This window comes from Megascapheus bottae, chromosome 12, assembly GCF_031878675.1.
Source record: "Megascapheus bottae isolate mThoBot1 chromosome 12, mThoBot2.hap1, whole genome shotgun sequence".
NCBI classification, from domain to species: Eukaryota; Metazoa; Chordata; class Mammalia; order Rodentia; family Geomyidae; genus Megascapheus; species Megascapheus bottae.
The window spans coordinates 26,290,917-26,312,508 of NC_143520.1; the positions used below are offsets into that span (position 1 = coordinate 26,290,917).

General features: G+C 38.9%; 1 protein-coding gene across 9 annotated transcripts in view; it reads right to left on the reverse strand.

Annotated features, from left to right (window-relative positions):
* Fmnl2 (formin like 2) overlaps positions 1-21,592 on the reverse strand; it is a 274,154-nt gene that overhangs the window by 24,428 nt on the left and 228,134 nt on the right. For all 9 annotated transcript variants that reach the window (XM_090342834.1, XM_090342837.1, XM_090342827.1 and 6 more), the window contains exons 10-15: positions 10,467-10,541; positions 5,871-5,981; positions 4,366-4,515; positions 3,107-3,208; positions 1,163-1,448; positions 684-887 (exon numbers count right to left, since the gene is read on the reverse strand). In XM_090342834.1, coding sequence (XP_090198960.1) covers positions 684-887; positions 1,163-1,448; positions 3,107-3,208; positions 4,366-4,515; positions 5,871-5,981; positions 10,467-10,541 — 928 coding nt within the window. The remainder of the gene's footprint in view (positions 1-683; positions 888-1,162; positions 1,449-3,106; positions 3,209-4,365; positions 4,516-5,870; positions 5,982-10,466; positions 10,542-21,592) is intronic.

Consider the following 21,592-nt stretch of genomic DNA (forward strand, 5'->3'; position numbering starts at 1 on the left):
CAAATGAGAGTGCAAGGCCTTGAGTTCAAGCCCTAATACTGCCTACCCACCACCCACCAAAAAACTTAAGAAACTGACAGGGAATTAGAGCAATTATCCTCTCTCACATGCTGTTGATGAGGTGGAGTGGCAAAATCTATCCTGGCCAGTAGGAGGACAGCAGGAATTATTGAGAAGATTTTCAAAACATGCAGATAAATCCACCCCAGCAAACCATGCTCTGAAGTCACAACTGGAAGCCTGAATCAGGTAATACACATAAAGGCATTTCCCTCTTTTCTAAAAGATACTGTAAATAACTTTAAAAACTTAATAAGCAGACATATTCAAGGCCTATTCCTAATTCTGAACTTTGACCACTACAAGCATCCAGAAAATGTTCGCTGAGTTCACAAAAATATGCTGATCGTTCAGAAGAGAATTCGTCTGTCTGCCCTGCTCCTGGTGGTGCAGAGAAGGCGAAAGATGAGATGAGCCATCAGAACCTCCCGCTACAGGGTGGTAAGGGACAGTGCCTCTGAGTATGGTATAACAAATTCCCCTTTACTGGCTATAGGAGCAAGAATATATATACATATGCCAAGGGATGTGCATCATTGCAAAAAAACCCACTGTGAAGCGCAGAATTAACCCTGGAGATAAATGAATATTTCTTACACACATATCCCAGTCTGTGCTCTCACCTGCTAATCCTGAGTTGAAAACCACTGTGGGTGAAGATGTCCCAGGGAGTGGAGGTGCAGAGGGAGGAGGGGGAGGAGGGAGAGGTGGTCCTGGCACAGTCTCAGCTGCAGGACCAGGGAGAGGAGGAGGGGGTGGAGGCGGGGGAGGGGGTGGGGGAGGAGGTGGGGGTGGCGGCATTGATGGTGTTAATGGACCATTTTGCACTAGAGAAAAGAAAAGAAACAAATTGACTTTGAAAACAGAGAGTTTGTCTCCCACAAAGTGTCATGTGCACACACAGTAATATGACAAAACACTGAAATACTGTAAGGATGGGGACATGAAGACTTGTAACTTTAATCTAAAAAATGAAATCATTTTTAAAATCAGAAGTGAAACCACATGTTATCAAAAGCAGGTGAAGACACACCTAGGTAATGGTAAAAGAGGTCACACAGTCACCCCAATGCCACCTTAGTTTCCCACCAAGAACTCTTACCTGCTTCAGGTGTGTCTGATGACAGAGGTAGTGGTGGGGCGGGAGGAGGCAAGGCTCCCACATAGTTACCAGCTACGGCTTCTGACCCTGTAGGTAAAGTGCCAGAAGCTACAACTGGCAGTATGGAGATGTCTCCATCTCCTTTCTTCTGGATTTTAATGGTTCCTTGTTTCTCCAGTTCATGTATCTTTTTTTCTAGGGTAGACTGTCTTTGAATGGCTTCTTCTTTTTCTTTGACCATTTTTCTTAACGTGTGAACTTGGGTATTTGCATCTTTATAGATTTCCTGCAAAAGAGTCCATGGCCAAGAGTTTGTCTTGACATGAATCGTACTTACAAGACCATCAAATTAGGAAACTGAGCGAAACCACTTTGGGGAAAAAAAAAAAAAAGGAGAAGAAAAGCGACATTCAAATACTGAGAAAACCATGGACCTCAGCCAGAACCCAGAAATATGAATTACACCAGTAATGTGCACAATGTATTCTAACAATTGTTATTGTTGAAGTTCTTTCCATTTAATAAATGCAGCTAATTCAATTTTCTTTGAAGGCAGAAATAAACAGATCAGAGATGATTTTTACTCCCCAAACCTGGCCTTAAAATTGCCTCAGAGTACTCTGGTGACACAGTTTGTTTTCTTTCATTTATTTTAAAATTCACTTATAACTCCTAGATACATGTATCAGCTAACAATAGACAAAGAATCCTATATCAGACTTGGATACAGGTCAGAAAAGAATAAAAAATCTGCAAAGCCTGGAATAATCTGTTTATGAGAAACCAGAGGCTAGCTGTTCTTGAATGGATTTCTCTGGTCCTAATAGTGTCTGAGCCCTTGACCAGGCTCATGGCAATAATTATAACATTTTCCTTTTGGTAATGCAGTTATTAAGGAAACAAGCCAAGGCTTCTATCAACTGAGTACTTATTTCTGTCCATGTTTTTAGCAGAAAACAAAGAACTTCAATTTTCTATCCAAAAGCTGTCCCAGTTCCTTGCATTAGGGGGACTATAGAAGACCTAGTGAAAGAGTTTTATAGACCTGAACTTCCTTTCTGGGCTTGAATGTGTGAACTCACACCACAAGGTTCCAGCAGGCAGGGAAACATTCTTCACACACTGTCCATTTTTATTAATCCAAGTGTCTGAACTTGAATTGAGTCCATATGCTAAAGCTTTGTCTCAATATTGTGCCAGAAAATAAATTTCCTAGAGTTAACTGTAGGACATGTGAGAATATCACAAACATGATAACCATCCCATAAAATTGCCATTGCATTAGTGGTAGTGTAAAGGCAAACCATTTGCTAGCAAGCCAAGGAGGTTGGTGTTTTTGTGTTCTGTATAATTCCAAGCCACATGATGGCACTCCAGAAATACCTGACATGAAAGGCAAAACAACACTAATGCCAGACGAAATAGCTGGGATTATCTGACACTAAAATGGTTTTATTTTGCCTACCTCCATCCCACTCTTTTTTTTTTTTTTTTCTGGTGAATAGCGTAAGGCCTAGTCTATGCTGTGATTTTGCTGTTCCCATAGCAACCACAAAATCTGGTTTTGAGTAGCAGTAAAGCAACTAAATACAATGAAGCCCAAAGCCTAATAAAAACAAGTAAGTAGTATGAATTAAATCCATGCTGTGTTTTTATTTCCAACCAAATGGGTGATTCCCCAAAATCAATTCTGTCTCCTCCAGATGGGAAAACAATGTTGCTCCCAAAATTTGTGATAAGGAAACACTGACGCTCCAGGACTTGATTGCATACACATGTGTACTTTCCATATGAGGATCACCTTTCAAACAGTTCCAGGGGTTCTACAAAACATGCTGCCTCCATGCATTCCTCACAAACATATGGATCCCATGCTCAAAGAGGTGGAAGCTGCAGTGTGTTTCCTGGCATGCCCATTTGGGTGGCCGGCAACCCCACACTTACCCGGACAACATCCAGTTCCTTGTTCCTCTGCATGAGCTGCTTTTCCAGCTCCACGATCTTGGACATGGCTTCATTCTCCGTGTCTTGCAGTTTTTCAGATAACTGTGACATTTTGAAAAAGAAGCTGAGTCACAATGCAGGATTATTCTGCACAGGTCATTGGTGGTCAGAAAGGGTAGCTTCAAGACCATTACTGACCCCAAGGCTCCCCCCTCCCCCAGCTGTTTTCCACAAAGGGTAATATTTAATTGTGCACAGAATGCATATTTGTTTCTACCCAGAATTAATAATGTTTATGTGATCCTTATTAAAATCCATACATAAATACGGGTTTTAGTATGAGTATGAGCACATGTCTGTCTCCCTCTGTTTCTTTAAGACTAGTAAGGGCAGAGAAAGGGACAGTGAGGGAAGGTCTGGCCTCCCCTCCACTGTCAGGTATTATGTTTCTTGATGTTTGGTTTTGCTTTGGTTTAGTTTTTGTGGTACTGGAGATGAATCATGAGTCAGGGACTAGTGCTTGCAAGGCAACCCATAACCACAATCCTTCACTTTCAGTTGATTTTCACTTAGGCAATCTCTGATAGTGCTCTTCCACTATCCAAAATAGCTGAGATTACATGTGAGAGCCACTATACCCAGTGGTTTTCTGAAATGAGGTTCCACAAATTTTTGTTGGAGTTGGCTTTTAACCATAATGTTCCTATCTCTACCTTTTGAGTAACTGGGTATGCAGATGTATAAAGCCACAATGAACCCCAAAATTGTTTTGCTCTGGCCTTCTAGGTAGACAATTTAGGTATGTGTGAGGGAAGTCCATTTCTTATTTCAACCCAAACTATTCAAATAATATCATTTGGAGGAGCAGTTCAAATAAAGGTGGCCACACACACACATATATTCATACAACACTGGCTGAGGGAGCTTGTCTTCAAAAGATACTTTGTCTCAGGGAGAATTCTCTTACTCAATTTCTCTCTAACCTTAAGGACAATGCCAATAATTCAATTCTCCAGTACCTATAACCAAGAAAGCCAGAACAGCCGGTCCAGTTACATGGAGCAGGTGAACTGAGATAAAGCAAGGGACTCTGTTTTAAGTAAAAACTTTAAAAGAACCTCAAACGGCTTCTGATATCTTTCTCTCCCAGACTATGGCTCATTACTAGACTCTGAACTCTTTACTACTATGAAAGCTGTTAATTCTGTTTTGCACCCAGTGGCTACACAGCACTCTCCCCCTTTTTGGGGTGAGCTTACATGGGAGATGTTTTCTTCCAGTTCTTCCACTCTCTCCAAGGCTGCATTCTTAGTTTCTGCATCTTCGAGCAGAGCTCCTACATCAAACACATTGTCTAGGTAAGCCTGAATCTGAACTTGGAGCTTGTCACTCTCTGTGTGTTTCAGCTTCTAAAATCCAGAATCACATGAACAACGGTATTAGTTTGTTTGTTTGTTTTAACAAATTCAGAACATCATTACCAAACAGTCTACATGTTTTGTTTGTTCCAAACAGTCCAGCCTTTTCCAAAATATATCTTATAACATCTGCCTTAAAATCATTATGGACTGACTACCTAACAGTCAAATCTGATGAATACTTGCTGATGAATACCCTTCTCAAATACAATAGGCCAGTCTACAGCAGGAAAGGCCTAACTGGCAAGCAAGTGTATCAGGATGAATACAATTAGCCCTTGTGATTGTTTCTCCCAATTAAGTGAGAGTGTGTGCATTAGCTTTATCCCTAGTGGAGATAGGTGGCTGAAATCTGCAGATGTCCAAAGGCAATGTCTCCATGCTTCAAACCTTGAACAGCAACTGCTACCTTACCACTAATTGTCTTCCAAATTCAGCTGGACAAAACCTGTCTAGAAATCAAAGAACAGGGAACATCCCGTGTACACACAGCTACTTGAGTCTACTGGAGATTTGCACAGCAATATTCTGTTTCTTAATGGAAGAACTTTAGGGGAATGCCAAAGTACATAAACAAAGAGGAAGAAAAAAGAGAAACTAAACCCTCTTCTCCCCCAAGAACTGAAAATGCAACTTTTAAAGCCACAAACACTTTAAACAAAATTTAAAAGCTTTGGGAGGAAGTCTCTAGTGTCCACTTCCTCATCGTGTTTAATAGCCTACACATTTAGTTCTCATTCTACAGCAGTCTTGGTTTGACTCTGTCTGCCCACATGGGGTCCCCAGAGTAAACAAGAATGCAAATGTTCCAACAGCCCAGATAAAGAATGCAATGAGACTTGACCCAGACAGAGCTCAAAGGCAGAGAATAGCTGTAACTAGGCTGCAAAAAGTTATCTGATGCCTGTACTAAAAGGCTTTAGACAGAAGATCCTGGGAGGTCCCAGGGTACCTGCAAGAATCTGGCTTTCCTTGACAGAGCATATCACTCAAATTGAATAGTACAGCACTGGCTGATTGCACAGGGCTTTCAGCATTGTTTAGTCACTATGGGAGTGTACTCTTTTCTTTTCTTTCTTTTTGCCAGTCCTGGGGCTTAAACTCAGGGCCTGAGCACTATCCCCTTGGTTTTTCTCAAGGCTAGAGCTCTACCACTTGAGCCACAGCACCACTTCCAGCTTTTTCCTATGTATGTGGTACTGAGGAATCAAACCCAGGTCTTTGTGCATGCTAGGCAAGCACTCTACCACTAGGCCAAATTCCCAGCTCCTATGGAAATGTACTTTTGAGGCTGGGGAAAAAAATGATTCCTATACATTGATAACAAAGGTGACAGCTATACTTACATCCAGGTATTCATCCAGGCCTAATTTGGTAAATTCATATTGGAGGTGAACTCTAAAGTTCATGTCTTCTACTGAATGAACCACAATATTAATAAACTGCATAGAAGCCACCTGAAATGAAATTGTCTGAGGGTTAGATGGGATCCAAATATTATTCTCACAGGTGTGTGCTTTTAATTCCACTTACCAATTTCCTTTTCTTTTATTTCCTTGAGTCTTTTAAAATACTTTTTAACAACTCTGTATCCTATTGCAGATATATGCATAGGTGTAAAACCAAATAGGAGAGATATTATAAAGAAAATGTAAATCATCTACAAGGTAATTAGTTCTCAAATTCACTATGAGCTCCCTGCTACCATTGGAGTCTTTGGTCCATCTTAGGATGCAATCACCCAGTTTCTATTCCAAAAAGTTTGTAGTTTAGTGCTCTCTCCCTACAACTACATCGGTGGTCCTGAGATCTGTTCAAGAGAAAACCTATCCCTAGTTTGGTAAATAACAGAATAGAATTCAACAGAATTAAACCCCCAAGCTCTCCACAATACCTGCTATCTTTCAAAATTTATTGAGTCAATTCTTTTTTTGAATACATGCTACACACTGGATATTTTTGGAATGTATGTAAACTGTATCAGTTACAAGGGAACTTTTACTAAAAACTTTAGTTACAAAATTTTGTAACTAAATTCATATTCTAGAATTAAAAAGCTGAAAAGAAAGATTTTGCCAGTTTCCTTTGTGATATGCCTTGTACTTTATAATTTATAATTTTTAAAAATTAGCAGATGTTATTTTGTTTTCTGTTGCCTATCAAATACAGAAAACAGAGGTAGGATCGTAGGCTGGCCTTGAATACACAAGACTCAGCTATTCCACCTCCTTTTTACCAAAAGAACAGTGACTGCTTAGGTCTGGTGACTGACACTTTCTAGTAATAGGACCTAATATTATCAAGTGTTCTCATTTTTAAAAACTCAGACATCTACTTTTATGTATTATACATATCTGCCTTTCCCTATGTAAGGTCATTACTTGGACAACTAAACTCACAAGTATTTAAGACAGTTTCAGCCTTAGGGACTCTAGCTTACAAACTCATCTCTAACAGAACCAGTTCCCCTGAACAAGGCACAGGAAATCAGCTGGTAACAAGCCAAAGCAAGGACTTCTTTATATATTTATCAGCAAAAGCATTATTAGTTTGAATGTTTCAAAAAAAATCCTAATAAGAATTAAAACATCAATGAGAAAGTAGCCCTGTCTTATATTTATTTTCCTTCTTTTTAAAAGCAAATATTGCACCTCACAGAACAGAAAATAATCTCTCTGAAAGATTCCATCTTTCTCACCAATTCTGAAAGGGGCTAAAGGCTAGTGTGCACAGAAACTTGTGATGCAACTCCCAGCGCCAATTCCTTTTCACACATGAGTGTTAGAAATCAGCAAAGCTGAATCTCACGCTTAAAAAAAAATAACTGAAGTCACTGAAATTAAAACATTATTAGCATCTTAGGCACAGGCCTTGCAACATACCAACTGTTTGGACATCTACTGCAGGTCCAAAGTGCTCTATGGGATATTCAACCCCGGCCCAAAAGTTTCCTAGGGTTTTGTAATGGGTCAAAACTTATGGATCTGGACACACTCAAAAGGAGTTCTGTCTGAGGAAAATCTCTATGATATTCTTTCTTCAGATCAGGATTCAAATTTGCATATATGAATTCAGAAGTGCTGAAACGCCTTTTGTGGTTCTTTTCTGAGGAGACGGTGCTGCTGTGGCACCTCACATTCTTGCATGTGCACTTAGCTGAAAAGGGTAACTACAGGATGACTTTATATTTCTTCTGGAATCATCACATCAGGAAAATAGGTAAAAGGGGAAGGGAGATTACACACATTAATTGGGGGTGCATATTAACAAATTCAGTTTCTACAAAGCAAAGTTCTTTAGTCTCTCAGCATATGATCTGGAAAAGACTACTAAACAGAGTTAGCAAGTCAAGAAGGTCAAGATTCCCTCTGCTCAGAATTTCTATGGAACACTATCAGCAGCTGAAGTTGGCAAATGCAGGTACGAGCAGCAGTTGTCATCTTCCTTTCAACAGATGTACAGTCTCCCCACCTTTTTTGTAGTTGTATTTTATTGCCGGGGTGATGTAAAGAGGGGTGACAAATATATTTGTCAGGCAGCGGGTACATTACTTCTTGAACATTTACATCCCTTCTAACATTTTTCTCCCAGTTTCCCTCTTCCCACCCTCTCCCAATCATCTTGTTTTTAACCTTCGCTTCCCTATTTCAAACAAACAAATAAATGAATATACAATATACCAAATACCAAAGTCAGATACAGTAACAAGAGATAAACCATAAAGAAGCAACAACAAAAAAAAAACCACAACAACAACAAAAAAGGAGAGAGAGAACGAAAGAGAAGAAATAACCTCACTCAGTAGAGTGAGAACAACACACACAAAAACACGCTATTGTTTCTATATCCTGGAGTTTATTTTGCTTATCCTCATCCTATATGGACAAATCCATATAGCTCTTGAACTATTGTAGCCCTCTGCTAATAAAATCCTGGATATATACTACTTACTGCAAATGAGGGAAAACATGGTGCCTATGTTTGATTCTGGCTTACTTCACTTAATATGACTTTTCCAAGTCTTTCCATTTCTTTAGGAATGGAGTAATGTCATTCTTTCTGACAGCAGCATAGAATTTCATTGTGTATAAATACCACATCTTGATCCAATCATCTACTGAGGGGCATCTGGGTTGGTTCCATATCTTAGCTATAGTAAATAATGCTGGAGTGAACATCATGCTAGTAGCTTTAGAATGTCCTTGCTTATATGGGTATTTGGATAAATACCCAGGAGTTGGATTGCTGAGTCATAAGGGAGCCATGTTTAGCTTTTTGAGGAACCGCCATACTGCTTGCCAGCATGGCTGAACTAGTTTATACTCCTATCAATAGTGTAGTAGTGATCCCTCCTGGCCACATCCCTGCCAGCATCTAACTGGCGTCAGGTGGAATCTCAAAGTTGTGGGGTTTTTTGTTTTTGTTTTGTTTTGCCAGTCCTGGGCTTGAGCTCAGGGCTTGAGCACTGTCCTCAAGGCTAGAGCTCTACCACTTGAGCCTCAGCACCTTTCTATGTATATGGTACTGAGGAATCGAACCCAGGTCTTCATGCATGCTAGGCAAGCACTCGACCACTAGGCAAAACTCCCGGCCCCTCAAAGTTGTTTTGATTTGCATTTCTTTTATGGCCAAAGATATCTAGCATTTCATCATGTGTCTATAGGCCGCTCTTATTTCCTTTTCAGAGAAGTCTCTCTTTTAGTCTTTATCCTACACCTTTCAATGGGATGGTTGTTTCTTTGAAGATTAGTTTGGGAGTGATTCAATTTTTTGAGCTCTAGGTATGTTTTAGATATGAGGCCCTTGTCTGTTGTATGGTTGGTGAAGATCATCTCCCACTCTGTGGACTTTCTATTTAACTTGCTAAATATGTCCTTTGCTATATAGAAGCTCTACAGTTTAATGCAGCCCCATTTGTCCAAACTTTCTTCAGTTTGTTGTGTTTCTTGGTCTTTATTAACAAAGTTTTGACCTGCACCAAGGAGACCTAATGTATCTCCTATTCCTTCCTCTAAAGTTTTCAGGGTTTCTGCTTTTACCTTGAGATCTTTGATCCATTTGGAGTTAATCTTGGTGCAGGGTGACATATAAGGATCCAACTTTAGTTTTCTACAGGTGCTTAACCAATTTTGCCAGCACCATTTGTTGAAGAGGCTGTCTTTCTTCCATCTTATTTTCTTGGCTCCCTTATCAAAGATTAAGTGGCTGTAGGTCTGTGGGTTGATTTCTGGGTCTTCAGTCCTATTCCCCTGGTCCTCAGGCCTATTCTTGTACCAATATCAAATAGTTTTAATTACTATTACTTGGTAACAGAGTCTGAAGTTTGGTATTGATATCCTCCTAGCATTGTTCTTTCTGCTAAGGATTGTTTTTGCCATAGTCTCTCTATTTCATTAAAGAATGAAGTTGATGGGTATTGCATTAGATTTGTAGATAGCCTTTAGCAGGATTGCCATGTTCACTATGTCACTCTTCCCCATTCAGGAGAATGGGAGGATTTTCCATTTCCTTAGTTCTGCTTCAATTTTCTTCTTTAAGTTTTTATAAGTTTTCATGAAAGAGGTTCTTCATTTCTTTGGTTAAGTTAATTCCTAAGTATTTTGGGGAGGGGGTTATTGCAAAAGGAGTTGCTTTCCTGAGTGGCCTCACACTCTTCTCGTTGGTATACAGCAAAGCTGGTTCGATATACGCAAGTCAGTTAATATCGTTCATCACATCAACAGGAGCAAGGACAAGAACCACATGGTCATCTCAATAGATGCAAAAAAAGCATTTGATAAAATCCAATACCCCTTTATGCTAAAAGCTCTGGAGAAACTAGCAATCCATGGGGCATTACTCAGTATAATAAAGGCTGTGTAAGACAAACAGCTAGTATTATACTTAATGCTAAACTGAGTTTGCTTTATTGAATGTAATGCAAAAATACAATAATAGCTCACCATAAAATCTATGTTATTGTCTTCATTCCTGAAATGTTCCATCAACTTCTCAAAACGCTGTTTTTCTCCACAAACCTGGAACATAAATTTTTCATGTGCACATGACAATGTAAACAAAGGCATTCCAAAATTAGATGAATTTTCAGTGTTAAAAATTATTATCAGAGTATCTTTCATTACCAAATACTATTTACTTTCCTTCCCAAATGATAATCTCACAAACAGCCAAATAAACCAGGACCAAAAGCTCATTTGTATGGTTTCTTTGGCATATTTTTATGGTATTTTAAGAGACATATCAAATATGTTTTATTGGTTGTCTTTGCACATCTGCCATTACTTTCATCATGCATTCACAATCCAAGAATATGTTAATGGTACAAAAAATCTTTAATTTCTGCAATTTTAAGACAAACATACTAAAACATTTGAATAATTCAGAATCTAACCAACTTGTAAAGCAGATTCAAAATGTTCATAAGACTAACTGAATTGAGTTTAGTACATCATACAATAAAGGCTAAAAAAGACATTTCCAGAAGCTATAGTAGCCTATTTAAAGTGAACATAGGGCCAGGAGTTTGGCCTGGAGGTAAGAGTGCTTGTCTAGCATGCACAAAGACCCAGGTTCGATTCCTTAGTACCACATACATAGAAAAAGCCAGAAGTGGTTCTGTGGCTCAGATGGTAGGTCTCTAGCCTTGAGAAGATCCAAGGACAGTGCTAAGTCCCTGAGCTCAAGCCCAGGACTGGCAAATATATATAGAAGAAATTTGTAAGAATCTGTGAAGCAGTACCCCAGAGCCTTGCATTCAACTACAATGAATACTTACATCAAACAGGTGAAATAACGCAGATAAATTACTGAGATCTTAAGACTCTTATCTATAACAAATCCCCACACACACACCAAAAAACAAAAAACAAAAAACCCAAACAGAACTGGGAGTGGAGTTGTGGCTCCCTTATCCTTGGGCTCAAAAGCTCAGGGATTGCACCCAGGCCCTTAACCTTATAGTACAAACCCTAGGAATGGCAGGCAGGTACATGCATCTGTATGTATGTACATACACACAGACACACACACACACTCACACACACATTTTCAGCAAATAATAACCTATGAAAACTTACTGCCCCAACTGAAGAACCATATCCCTGTTTATGAAAGAATACTTTCAGAAGGCAGAGAGAAGAACACACTTAGATCAGGAAGGGGAGGGAGACTCTAGTGGGGAGAGTGTAAAGTAAAATTTGCCTTTGATAAAACAAAGCTATCTAAAAGCTATCTAGACAGTCTGGTGAAACAGTCATGAATGCAGATATTTTTAAACACTATGGGTTAATTTTGATATTCACAAAAGGCTGAGTGAGGTTCATACATCTAAGGAGATACCACACTCTTCCTTGTACCCAGTTCCTCTAGAGAATGTATGGCAAGTTTGTCATAAGGCAGTGTAGGCCCTACTTGCTATACTGTGCCCAAAGGAACAAGCAGTCACCACTGGAAAAGTCAGACCACTTGATGAAAACTCCCAATGGTTGGCAATAGAAAGTCAGAATTGCTGATTGGTTAATAAAAGGATGACATCTAACCAAGATTACAATTACAAAATTAAATTCATGGTGGGTGAATATCCCCTTGAATGCTACAGTAGCCTTCTGTACAGACTGAAGTAGACAATAAGAAGAACTCTGATTATATGTGATTTAGAAATCCTTCATTCTGTCAACAGGCATCTTGCCTGTTGATAGAATGTGTGTTATAAAGCATGCCCCCCACCAAAAAAAAAAAAACACCTTTACTCTTCTAAAGTAACAGACACACAGTTTTCACTTCATAACGGCTAGAAAGTTTATGAAAAGAATTGATATCACAAAGTGATATATTGGCAACACAGATGTCAGGTTTGGAGGCTTATGCAAGAAACTGCATGAATGTTCTCATCATTCCCCAGAATACTAGAGCACTGTCCTGTCAGTTCCACTGAGCCCTTCCAAACAGAAGTTGGGATACTTTGTTACCTTCCTGAGATCTAGGTGGAATTCTCTGACATTGTTTCTGGGAAGAGCCTGGGTTATGAAGCCCTTTCCCTTTCTGCTGGGGGAAAAAAAAAAAAGGAAGGGGGTAAACCAGATTCACATTTGTTTCTTTATGACTTTAGCAATCCTTAAACAAGTGTAGACTATAATCCCACAGGAAATGGGAAAATATGTGTGGGGAAGGTTGGTAAAAGTTAGGTCCCACATCAAAGGGAAGTCATCTTACATAGTTCATACAGCTCACATCTGGACCACCCTAACTCATATGGTTCAATACGGTTAAAACAGGACCAACAAGCACGCCTCTTGTCTCTTTGTAGAAAAAAAATGGGGACGATGAAGGAACAAGACACTACTTTTCATCTGCTTTCAGAATCTACACACTGGTGCTCAAGGACTTCATCAAGATCTTTGGAGGAACAGGAACATATCAGTGCATTGTAAATGTTCATATAATTTCCATCGGTCCTATAAGGCTTATAGGATGGGAAATATTTAAATAAAATAAGTTACACTGTTGTAGCTCAATTTGTACACTCTTAGATTTTAAAATTCACTAGTATGTCTCGTTTGTCTATCAACTTTGAGATCAGTTTTCTATACCAATCAAAAGGAGACATAGAGTAGGAAGACCAGGAACAAGTTTGGAAGCTACAGAAAGAGCAGAGCAGAACTGATTGGAAAGGACTCTCGTGCATCTGACTAGTGCAACAGAAATTAGATTTCTACTGCTAGCAAGCAGAGTTATCACAAATTAGGTAAATCAACAGATAAATCATAACATGCATACCAGATAAAACAGATACTCCACTATAACTAAGAAGCATTTTCATTACAAATCATTGGTCACCTTGTATAAATAAATTTGCTGATCAGGATTTATACCGTGTGAAATGAATATGCTGAACTCATTCAACCACTATGGAAAGCAGTGTGGCAGTGCCTCAAAAGGCTAAACATAGAGCTCCCCTATGACCCAGCAATTCCACTACTTGGCATTTACCCAACCATCCAGAATCTAGGGCATACTAAATCCACTAGCACAACAATGTTCATTGCAGCATTATTCATCATAGCAAAGATATGGAACCAACCTAGATGTCCCTCAGTTGATAAGTGGATCAACAAGTTGTGGTATTTGTACACAATGGAATTCTATGCTGCTGTCAGAAAAAAACGACATCGACCCATTTGTTATGAAATGGAAAGACTTAGAAAAGATCATATTAAGTGAAGTAAGCCAGACTCAAAGGAACTTAGGCTCAATGGTTTCCCTCATTTGTCATAATCAGTAGAAACCTTGGGCTCTACTAGCAGAGACCTGCAACAGAGCAGGCCATATAGTATGAAGCTAATTGAAAGGACCTCCAAGATATTGAAACAAAAGCCATATAATGAATGATTGTTGTCCTTAATGTACTATGTTGTCTCTCATCTCCTTTGCTGTCCCTTGGGTATCTCATATTGTTATAGTATCTCACTTTGTTATCTGATATATTGAATTTGTTTGTATTTGGTTATTTGAAATTTGATAGGGAAGGGGGGGAAACAAAGTGCGGGGGTGAGGGGAAGGTAATGGGTACCAAGACATATGAAAGAGTATCAATGTATGTGAAGTAATGCACCTTCTATCTGGCAAATATCATGTAACTCTTTTATTAATTACAATAAAAAAATAAACATAAAAATAATAAAAAAAGAAATGAATATGCTGGGGCTCTAGTCTTGGCTACCAAGGCCAATGCACTGCCCAACCGTGTAGAGCCCACCTAAAACAATGGCCTCTGTTTGTAACTTCAAGCAACTGACATTGATGGGATTAGGGGCTATAAGCTCAGAATCAGGACCATGTGGCATAGTGAACAAGATCATCAAACCTGGATTGTAAGTCACAACTCTACCATGATGCTGTTAGCTTCAACAATAGGAATTAGGTCTGATGTCCATTTTCACAGTCATCTTAAGAGCCTTAGATTGTATGGTTGGCTTACATATCATGCTTTAAGAAACTGTAAGGGTTGTAGGGTGGCTTCAGGTGGCTAGAAAATTCAGGGAAATAAATGGCACGTTGCCTAGTAGAACTTCTTGTGGTATGGGAAGATTTCATTTCTAATAAAGGTTTGAAAACAAAAGTCTGTCATGAAGCACTACAATTCTAATCTAGTGTAGTGAGCTGTACTTGGCTATATAAGACCTCAGTGCAAGGGCCAAATTACTATGATATCCCAGCTAGTTTGCTCCTGCTCATGTAGCAGATAAATCACACTTTATAGCAAGCCACTCCCATAATAAGCAAGTTGCATTTTCACTTAAAGGAGACATGAAGCAAAAGCACAACTCTTGCCAAAACCAGCTCAGCTATGTTCTTCAACATCTGCGAAAGGCATTTCCAAACAGCATCTCAAACCAGTTGGATAAATCTGGATACTGGATGCAAAGAAGGCTGTGGTTTGAAGTGTCTCTAACAATGGGCTGAGATCAGTGGATGATTTTCCTGCAGGCTCACAGCAAGGGAAGATGGTTTTTACAAAAGCTTGGTAGTAATAGAGTATAATCTTGCTGACCAGATGTTGAAATGAGCAGACTCTGGGTCTTGAGCTACCTCTCTGTCTCCTTCAAGGTCAGTAGTTGTCTCAGGCTCCTCCAGCAACAGCTCCCAGGGCACCACACAAATGCAGCCAGATTGAGGTCTGACTCTTATGAGGTGGCTGTAAATGCTTCTGGGTTAGTTATATAAAAATTAAAGGCCCCTAGCTTAAGTGTTTCCTTTTTGCCCTGTTGCCTGGCGCCTGGCTCAATACTTTCTTTTTCTTTCTTCACAATAGGCCCTTGTGATCAGCTAGGCTCCCTGCAGGAAGACACCATTTTAGAGGCAAGCTCTCTACTATGACTGATTAGAGTATGCTTCTGAGAGCCTGCCAGGGGACAAAAGTTTCGTTTTCTTTTCAGGGTCTCATGAAGTAAACAGTTACTTCATAGTTAGTCCTAAGTGAAAAGCATCTTCTTCTTTCTTTGGCAAACATTAGCAGTCTTAGTTGCTGACGCCACACTGGCCCAATGAAATCACATTTCTAGACTAGTCTATAGTTGCCAGAGTCTGTTATTTCATATACATTCACAGATATTGAATGCTGCTATAACAAAAGCAGACCTCAAGATTTGTCATTTGCTCGTGGGTCTCCTTGGAATTTAAAGACAGAAATATTCATCTATAATGGGGACCAAGACATGTGAAAGGGTATCAATATATGTGAATGCACCTTCTATCTGGCAAATATCATGTAACCCTTTTATTAATTACAATTAAAAAAAAGAAATATTCATCTGAAAAAAGCACTCTGAAACTGTATTTTCCTCTGATGAAATAAAAGTGAATTAAATATCTGAATATAGTCTGCAGTCTAGTGAAGCTTCTTTTTTTAAAAAAAAATAAATGAATAAAACACTTAGATCTACCTTGGTCTTGGAGACATCTGACTATAAGCATGAGGTTTCATCTGCAGAACACTAAACATCCCTGTGAAAAACTTAGTCCTTTTTCCAGATGTTTTTAGACATCCAGATGTGTGGAAGCCAGCACAGCATCCAAATCTGTACCTTACTTTCCATGCAAATATTTTACTGTAATGAACAAATAAAAGGATTTTGACATAGCAGCAAAAAAAGATTAGAGAAAACCCAAAAGGAATACGCATTGACACACCACAGCACCACAACTTAAATGAAAAATGTGTTTTCACTATTCCCCAAACTGAAGATGGACTTCACTAAATTCTGAAGTATAAGGGTCTACAGTACAATTGTCTATAGCCATTTCTGAAAACAGTCCTAAAGCCCATCTTAGACAGTTCGATGATAATACAACACCTTGTCTCTTGACCATTTGGAAGGACACACAAGTATTCGCTGGGCTACTTGTAATTGCTAATTTTTAACAATGACCAGACAACTGGTAAACTTTCTTTTTCTTCTCCCTATTTTTTGTCTTTCTTTTTTTATTGTATTTTATTGTTGGGGTAACATATACAGGGATTACAGTTACATTTATCAGGTAGTAGGTATGTTACTTCTTGAACATTAATACCCCTTCTCATGGTTTTCTCCCTCTTTCCCTACCCCTACACCTGCTCTTTCTTTCCTTTTAACCTCCTTTCCCCTCCCTTACCCTCCTCTCCTCGTCTCATCTTTTGTGCCAGTCCTGGGGCTCGAACTCAAGGCTTGGGTGCTATCACCAAGCTTTGCTACCTGCTAGTGCTCTACCACTTGAGCCACAGTTCCACTTCCATATTTTTGGTGGTTAATTGGAGATAAAAATCTCATGGACTTTTCTACCTGGACTGGCTTCAAACCCGATCCTTAGTTCTCAGCCTCCTGGAAAGCTAGAATCATGAGCCACAGACATCTGGGATAAACTATTATATCTGTGTGAGAATAGTTTCTGGGAAGAGATTTGCATTTGAATCCTCAAACTTAGTAAAGAAGATCATGCCCACCATTATGATGAGCACCGAGAATACAAGATTAACACAACTAGAAAATTTAGAGAAAAAGAGCCTATTACCATAAGCCAGGATATCCATCTTCCTCTGCTTTCAACATCAGTTCTTAGTCTTTCAGACTCCAGAACACATAGCTTAGTACTCCTATTCTGCAGTCTTCACCTAAATTATAATCATGGCTTTCCTAGCCTTCCACTATGTAGACTGTATAACTTTTGGGCTCCATAATCATGTGAGCCAAATCCCCTAAGTCTCCTCACATTTATTGACACATATATAGATTCCGGATGGGGTTCTGTTTTGCTGGAGAACTCTAATATTCATCTTTACTAGAAAGCCAAAAATACCTCTGGTTCTCCCAAAAGGCTAGTGTTTAATCTGTTTCTCTGGGATGATGAACCAACCAAAATGTTTACAGTGGAAGATGACCTAATACTCTCCTTTATTTTCACTCATTTATGCTCCCAGCTTCATCCTCTTAACATGCCCAATTAGGTCTGGCAGAATGAAGGAGGGAACTCAAGGACTCACCTGTAGTGGTTAACACCTAACCTCTAAACTGAGGCCAAAGCACATGCCTAGAGCAGCATTTCACAAGACCTTGGGACCTCCTATGGAGACAGTCGATCCAAGCTCTCCTCACACCTGAGTCCTGATAAATCAAAGTAAATAAAAAATAACTGTTGTCCTTAATGTACTAAGTTATCGCTCATCTCTTTTGCCATCCCGTGGTTATCTCATATTGTTACAAAATTTCACCTTGTTATCTGATATATTTTATATGTGCTTAATTGGTTATTTGAAATATAGAAACATAAGCCATATAATGATTGTTGTTCTTAAGGTACTATGTTATCTCTCATCTCTTTTGCTGTCCCCTGGTTATCTCATATTGTTACAGTATCTCACTTTGTTACCTGATATATCGGATATATTTGTATTTGGTTATTTGAAATTGGATAGGGAACGGAGGAAAACAAGATGAGGGGTGAGGGTGTGGGGGAGGGAAATGGGGACCAAGACATGTGAAAGGGTATCAATGTATGGGAATTAATGTGCCATCTATCTGGAAAATATCATGTAACCCTTCTATTAATTACAATAAAAAATATTAAAAAAAAGAAATTGGATAGGAAGGGGGGGAAATCAAGATAAGAGGGGGGCGGGTGGGAGGGAAATGGGGACCATGTCATGAGAAAGGGTATCAATGTTTGTAAAGTTATACACCTTCTATCTGGTGAATATAATGTAACCCTTCTATTAATCACAATAAAAAATTAAAAAATTAAAAATTAATACTCTGAAAAAACATGCCAAAGATCCATTATTTGATATATCAAAGACCTCAGGCCAAGAGCAGGCAGCTGTCTAAAATCTGTCATCACCAGCTCCTAACTCCCCCTTCAAATCTCCTGTGTCTCATGGGCTCTTCCCCACACTCTTCTTTAATGCCCATGCTGAGGCTTAGTCAGAAGGACTTGCTCTTGGCCAACCAGAACCAACTCTACCAGCACAAGCTTATCACAGACAATGAATCTGGACAGGAACGAACTGCAATTCTTAAATATCAAGGATCCTCAAGTTCCTTTTCTAGCATCTGTGAGGTCAAGAGTATATTTGTAATACTAAGATGTTTGCCTTTTTCAAAGAATTGCCATCTGCACTGAAAAATTCACTGCAATGGCACATGAATACAAACATTGGTTCCTTGATGGCAGGTCAGGCTAAACGATCCTGGTAATCAGTGTATTCATTACAACCATGAAATTTCAAGTTAAAGAAAGAAAAGCACTGGTTTCACTCAAGAATGTGTTCAATGAAGTAGTAAAATGTATTAATTTTATTACATCTCAACCCCTGAACACATCTCCCTAGTCTGCACAGAGCAGTCTGGCTGCATACTGAAGTACAGCATTTCTGTGATTATTCAAGTGGCAAAGTGAACTACCTATCCTCTCATTCTCACACAAAAGAGTAACTGAAAAAAATAACTTTACTCAGGCTTACCTACTTGATAGACATTTTTCTCGAACATGTACAAGTTACGTTTAAAGAAAAAAAAGATAAAAACTGAGCTCTCACCTGATGTCAGTGGTTCGCTATAATCCTACTTATTGAGGGGACTGAGATCTGAGAATTGTGGTTTCAAGACATCTCAGGCAGACACATTTCCCTGTAACCAGCAAAGCCTGAACATAACTCCAGTGGGAAGGCACCAGCCATGAGCAAAAAGGCTACATGAGAGCATAAAGCCCTGAGTTCAAACCTCACTCAGTACTACTTCCACCTACTACTACTAAATAGTATTATTAATTTGAAGCTTTTCTATGAAAAATAAGAATCTTGAAAAGCTTCTATTGGCTACCCAAACCCAACAACTTCCTAATATTTCAAATTTTTCCTATATTGGAGCTGATACTAATGAGAATTTAAATACTGCATTATGAATCATCAATTTTCCAAATGACCGTTGATATAATTGGCTTTATTAAAAGATTCATAAAAAACACATAGCACCACTGCTAGATTGAATTGTGTTCCCACAAAACGTATGCACTAAAGCTCTGCTTGTCAAAATGACTGTGTTTGGAGATAATTATTTTAACAGTCTAAGGTTAAATAGGTCAGAGTGGAATAGAAGAGAAAGTTCCTAAATTAACAGGCTTTTGGTTTCCCAAGAAGAAACCAGGAATACATACACCAAAAGTTGATGTGAAGCCATTGCAAGAAGGTAGGCATCTGGAGCCAAAAAGAATATTCTTGCTAGAACCAAACTGTGCTGGCACCCTAAGGTTAGGCTTCCAAGCCTTGAAACTGTGAGAAAGTATTTTTTGCTGCTTAAGCCATCTAGATTATGGTAATTTGTGATGGTGGCTTGATTTAACAAAAGTAATCCTATTTTCACTAGCATTTTTGTTTTGGAAAACAAAAAATATTTTCCCTATATTTAATAGGAATGGTTATATCAACATGTAATGAGTTTTAGTATTTTGCATGGAAGATATCAAATTCCCTTTGTAATTTATAATATGATAAACATCAATATATAACATGAATAAACAGGAGTTCTTGAGAGGCACTGGTAGCTCATGCCTATAATCTGAGCTACTCAAGAGGCTGAGATGTGAGGATGGAAGTTCAAAGCCAGCCTGGGTAGGAAAATCAGTGAGACTGCTATCTTCAATAAAATATCCCAAAAAGCCAGAAGTGGAACTGTGGTCCAAGTGGTAGAGTACTAGCTTTGAGGAAAAGCTCAGTACCTAGGCCCTGAGTTCAAGCCCCAGGAATGGGATGGGGAGAGGTTCTTTGAGTCCTCAGTATATTTTTTTTGAGACACAGTTTTACATGTAGCTCATAAATTATGTCTTAGACTCCAAAGTGCTGGCATTATAGGCCAAAAAAAAAGTAAAATCTTAACAGTATATTCTGAGACATTATAAAAAAAAACAAAGTAAAATTATGAAGGGAAGGTCCCCAGAGAATCAATCATACACATAAAGAACTTCTGAATTTGTTGTGTCTCCATGAAGATGAAGCCACAATAATCAGAGATCAATGGAACTCCTTGTATAGAAAAGAGCCCTCCTCCACGTAGAAATAGGACAAAATGACTTCCATTCAGTCCTTGTGTTTAATAAGGCCAATTACAATCTCTGTTATTTACCAGGTTGGACAGCAGTAGTCTCTAACAGTTCTCCAGCTATCTCAGGAGTGTGCCCACCCCTGTCATATGTAGACCTTACAAGGTTAGGTTTTTCTTTTCTAGGGCCAAGTGAACATTAGATTACAAGTAAAAAATATAATAAAAGTACAGAAGAGTTTTCAAATAATTGAAAATGATCAATTAACAAAAAAGATCATTTACAATGCATTAAACATGTCCTAAATACAACTAGCATAGAGGAAATACTGTTTTACTAATTTTACACCTATTTCTGGGAACAACTTCTAAGGGAAATTTCAGTGTTGTTCTTGATTGCATACCAGGAAACCTGGGGTATCACATATGTAGCTGGTACATTTATTGGTAGTTGAAGGACCCTCATATTCCAAAGCCAAAACTCAAATGCCAGAATAAAGCAGAGTCTCATGCTACTTCTACTCTTTAGTGATGAAGAGCTGAGAGGGAAACTTAAATTCATGATAAGCAGAGGTACAGTGATTTCTGGACCACAATCAGGAACTGCTGGGCCATTTTCTTCTGGTGAATATGTTTCTTTGATGAATGAAAACTGAGTATGACTTGATATCCCTGGCAGAATGATGCTTAGAATGAACAGAGACCATGGGCCACACTGTGATGAGGGGAATAAAGAATGGATGATGAACTATAGTTGACAGAGTTGGGAGTTTAGCAGGGAACCAAAAGATCCACTTTTCAAAATCTACAGAGGACAGAAATGTTTCTAGAATCAAGCTATCACTTGAAGTAGGACTGACAGTGTTACCAGCCCATCACTAGAAATACTGCAGGCTTTATTCAGTCAGAAGACTAATGTAATCACCTACTAAGTGGTCATAAAATGGCACAGACATAATCGCTAACACAGTCTACTCTGGTTTGGATGTTGACTGTCCTATGTA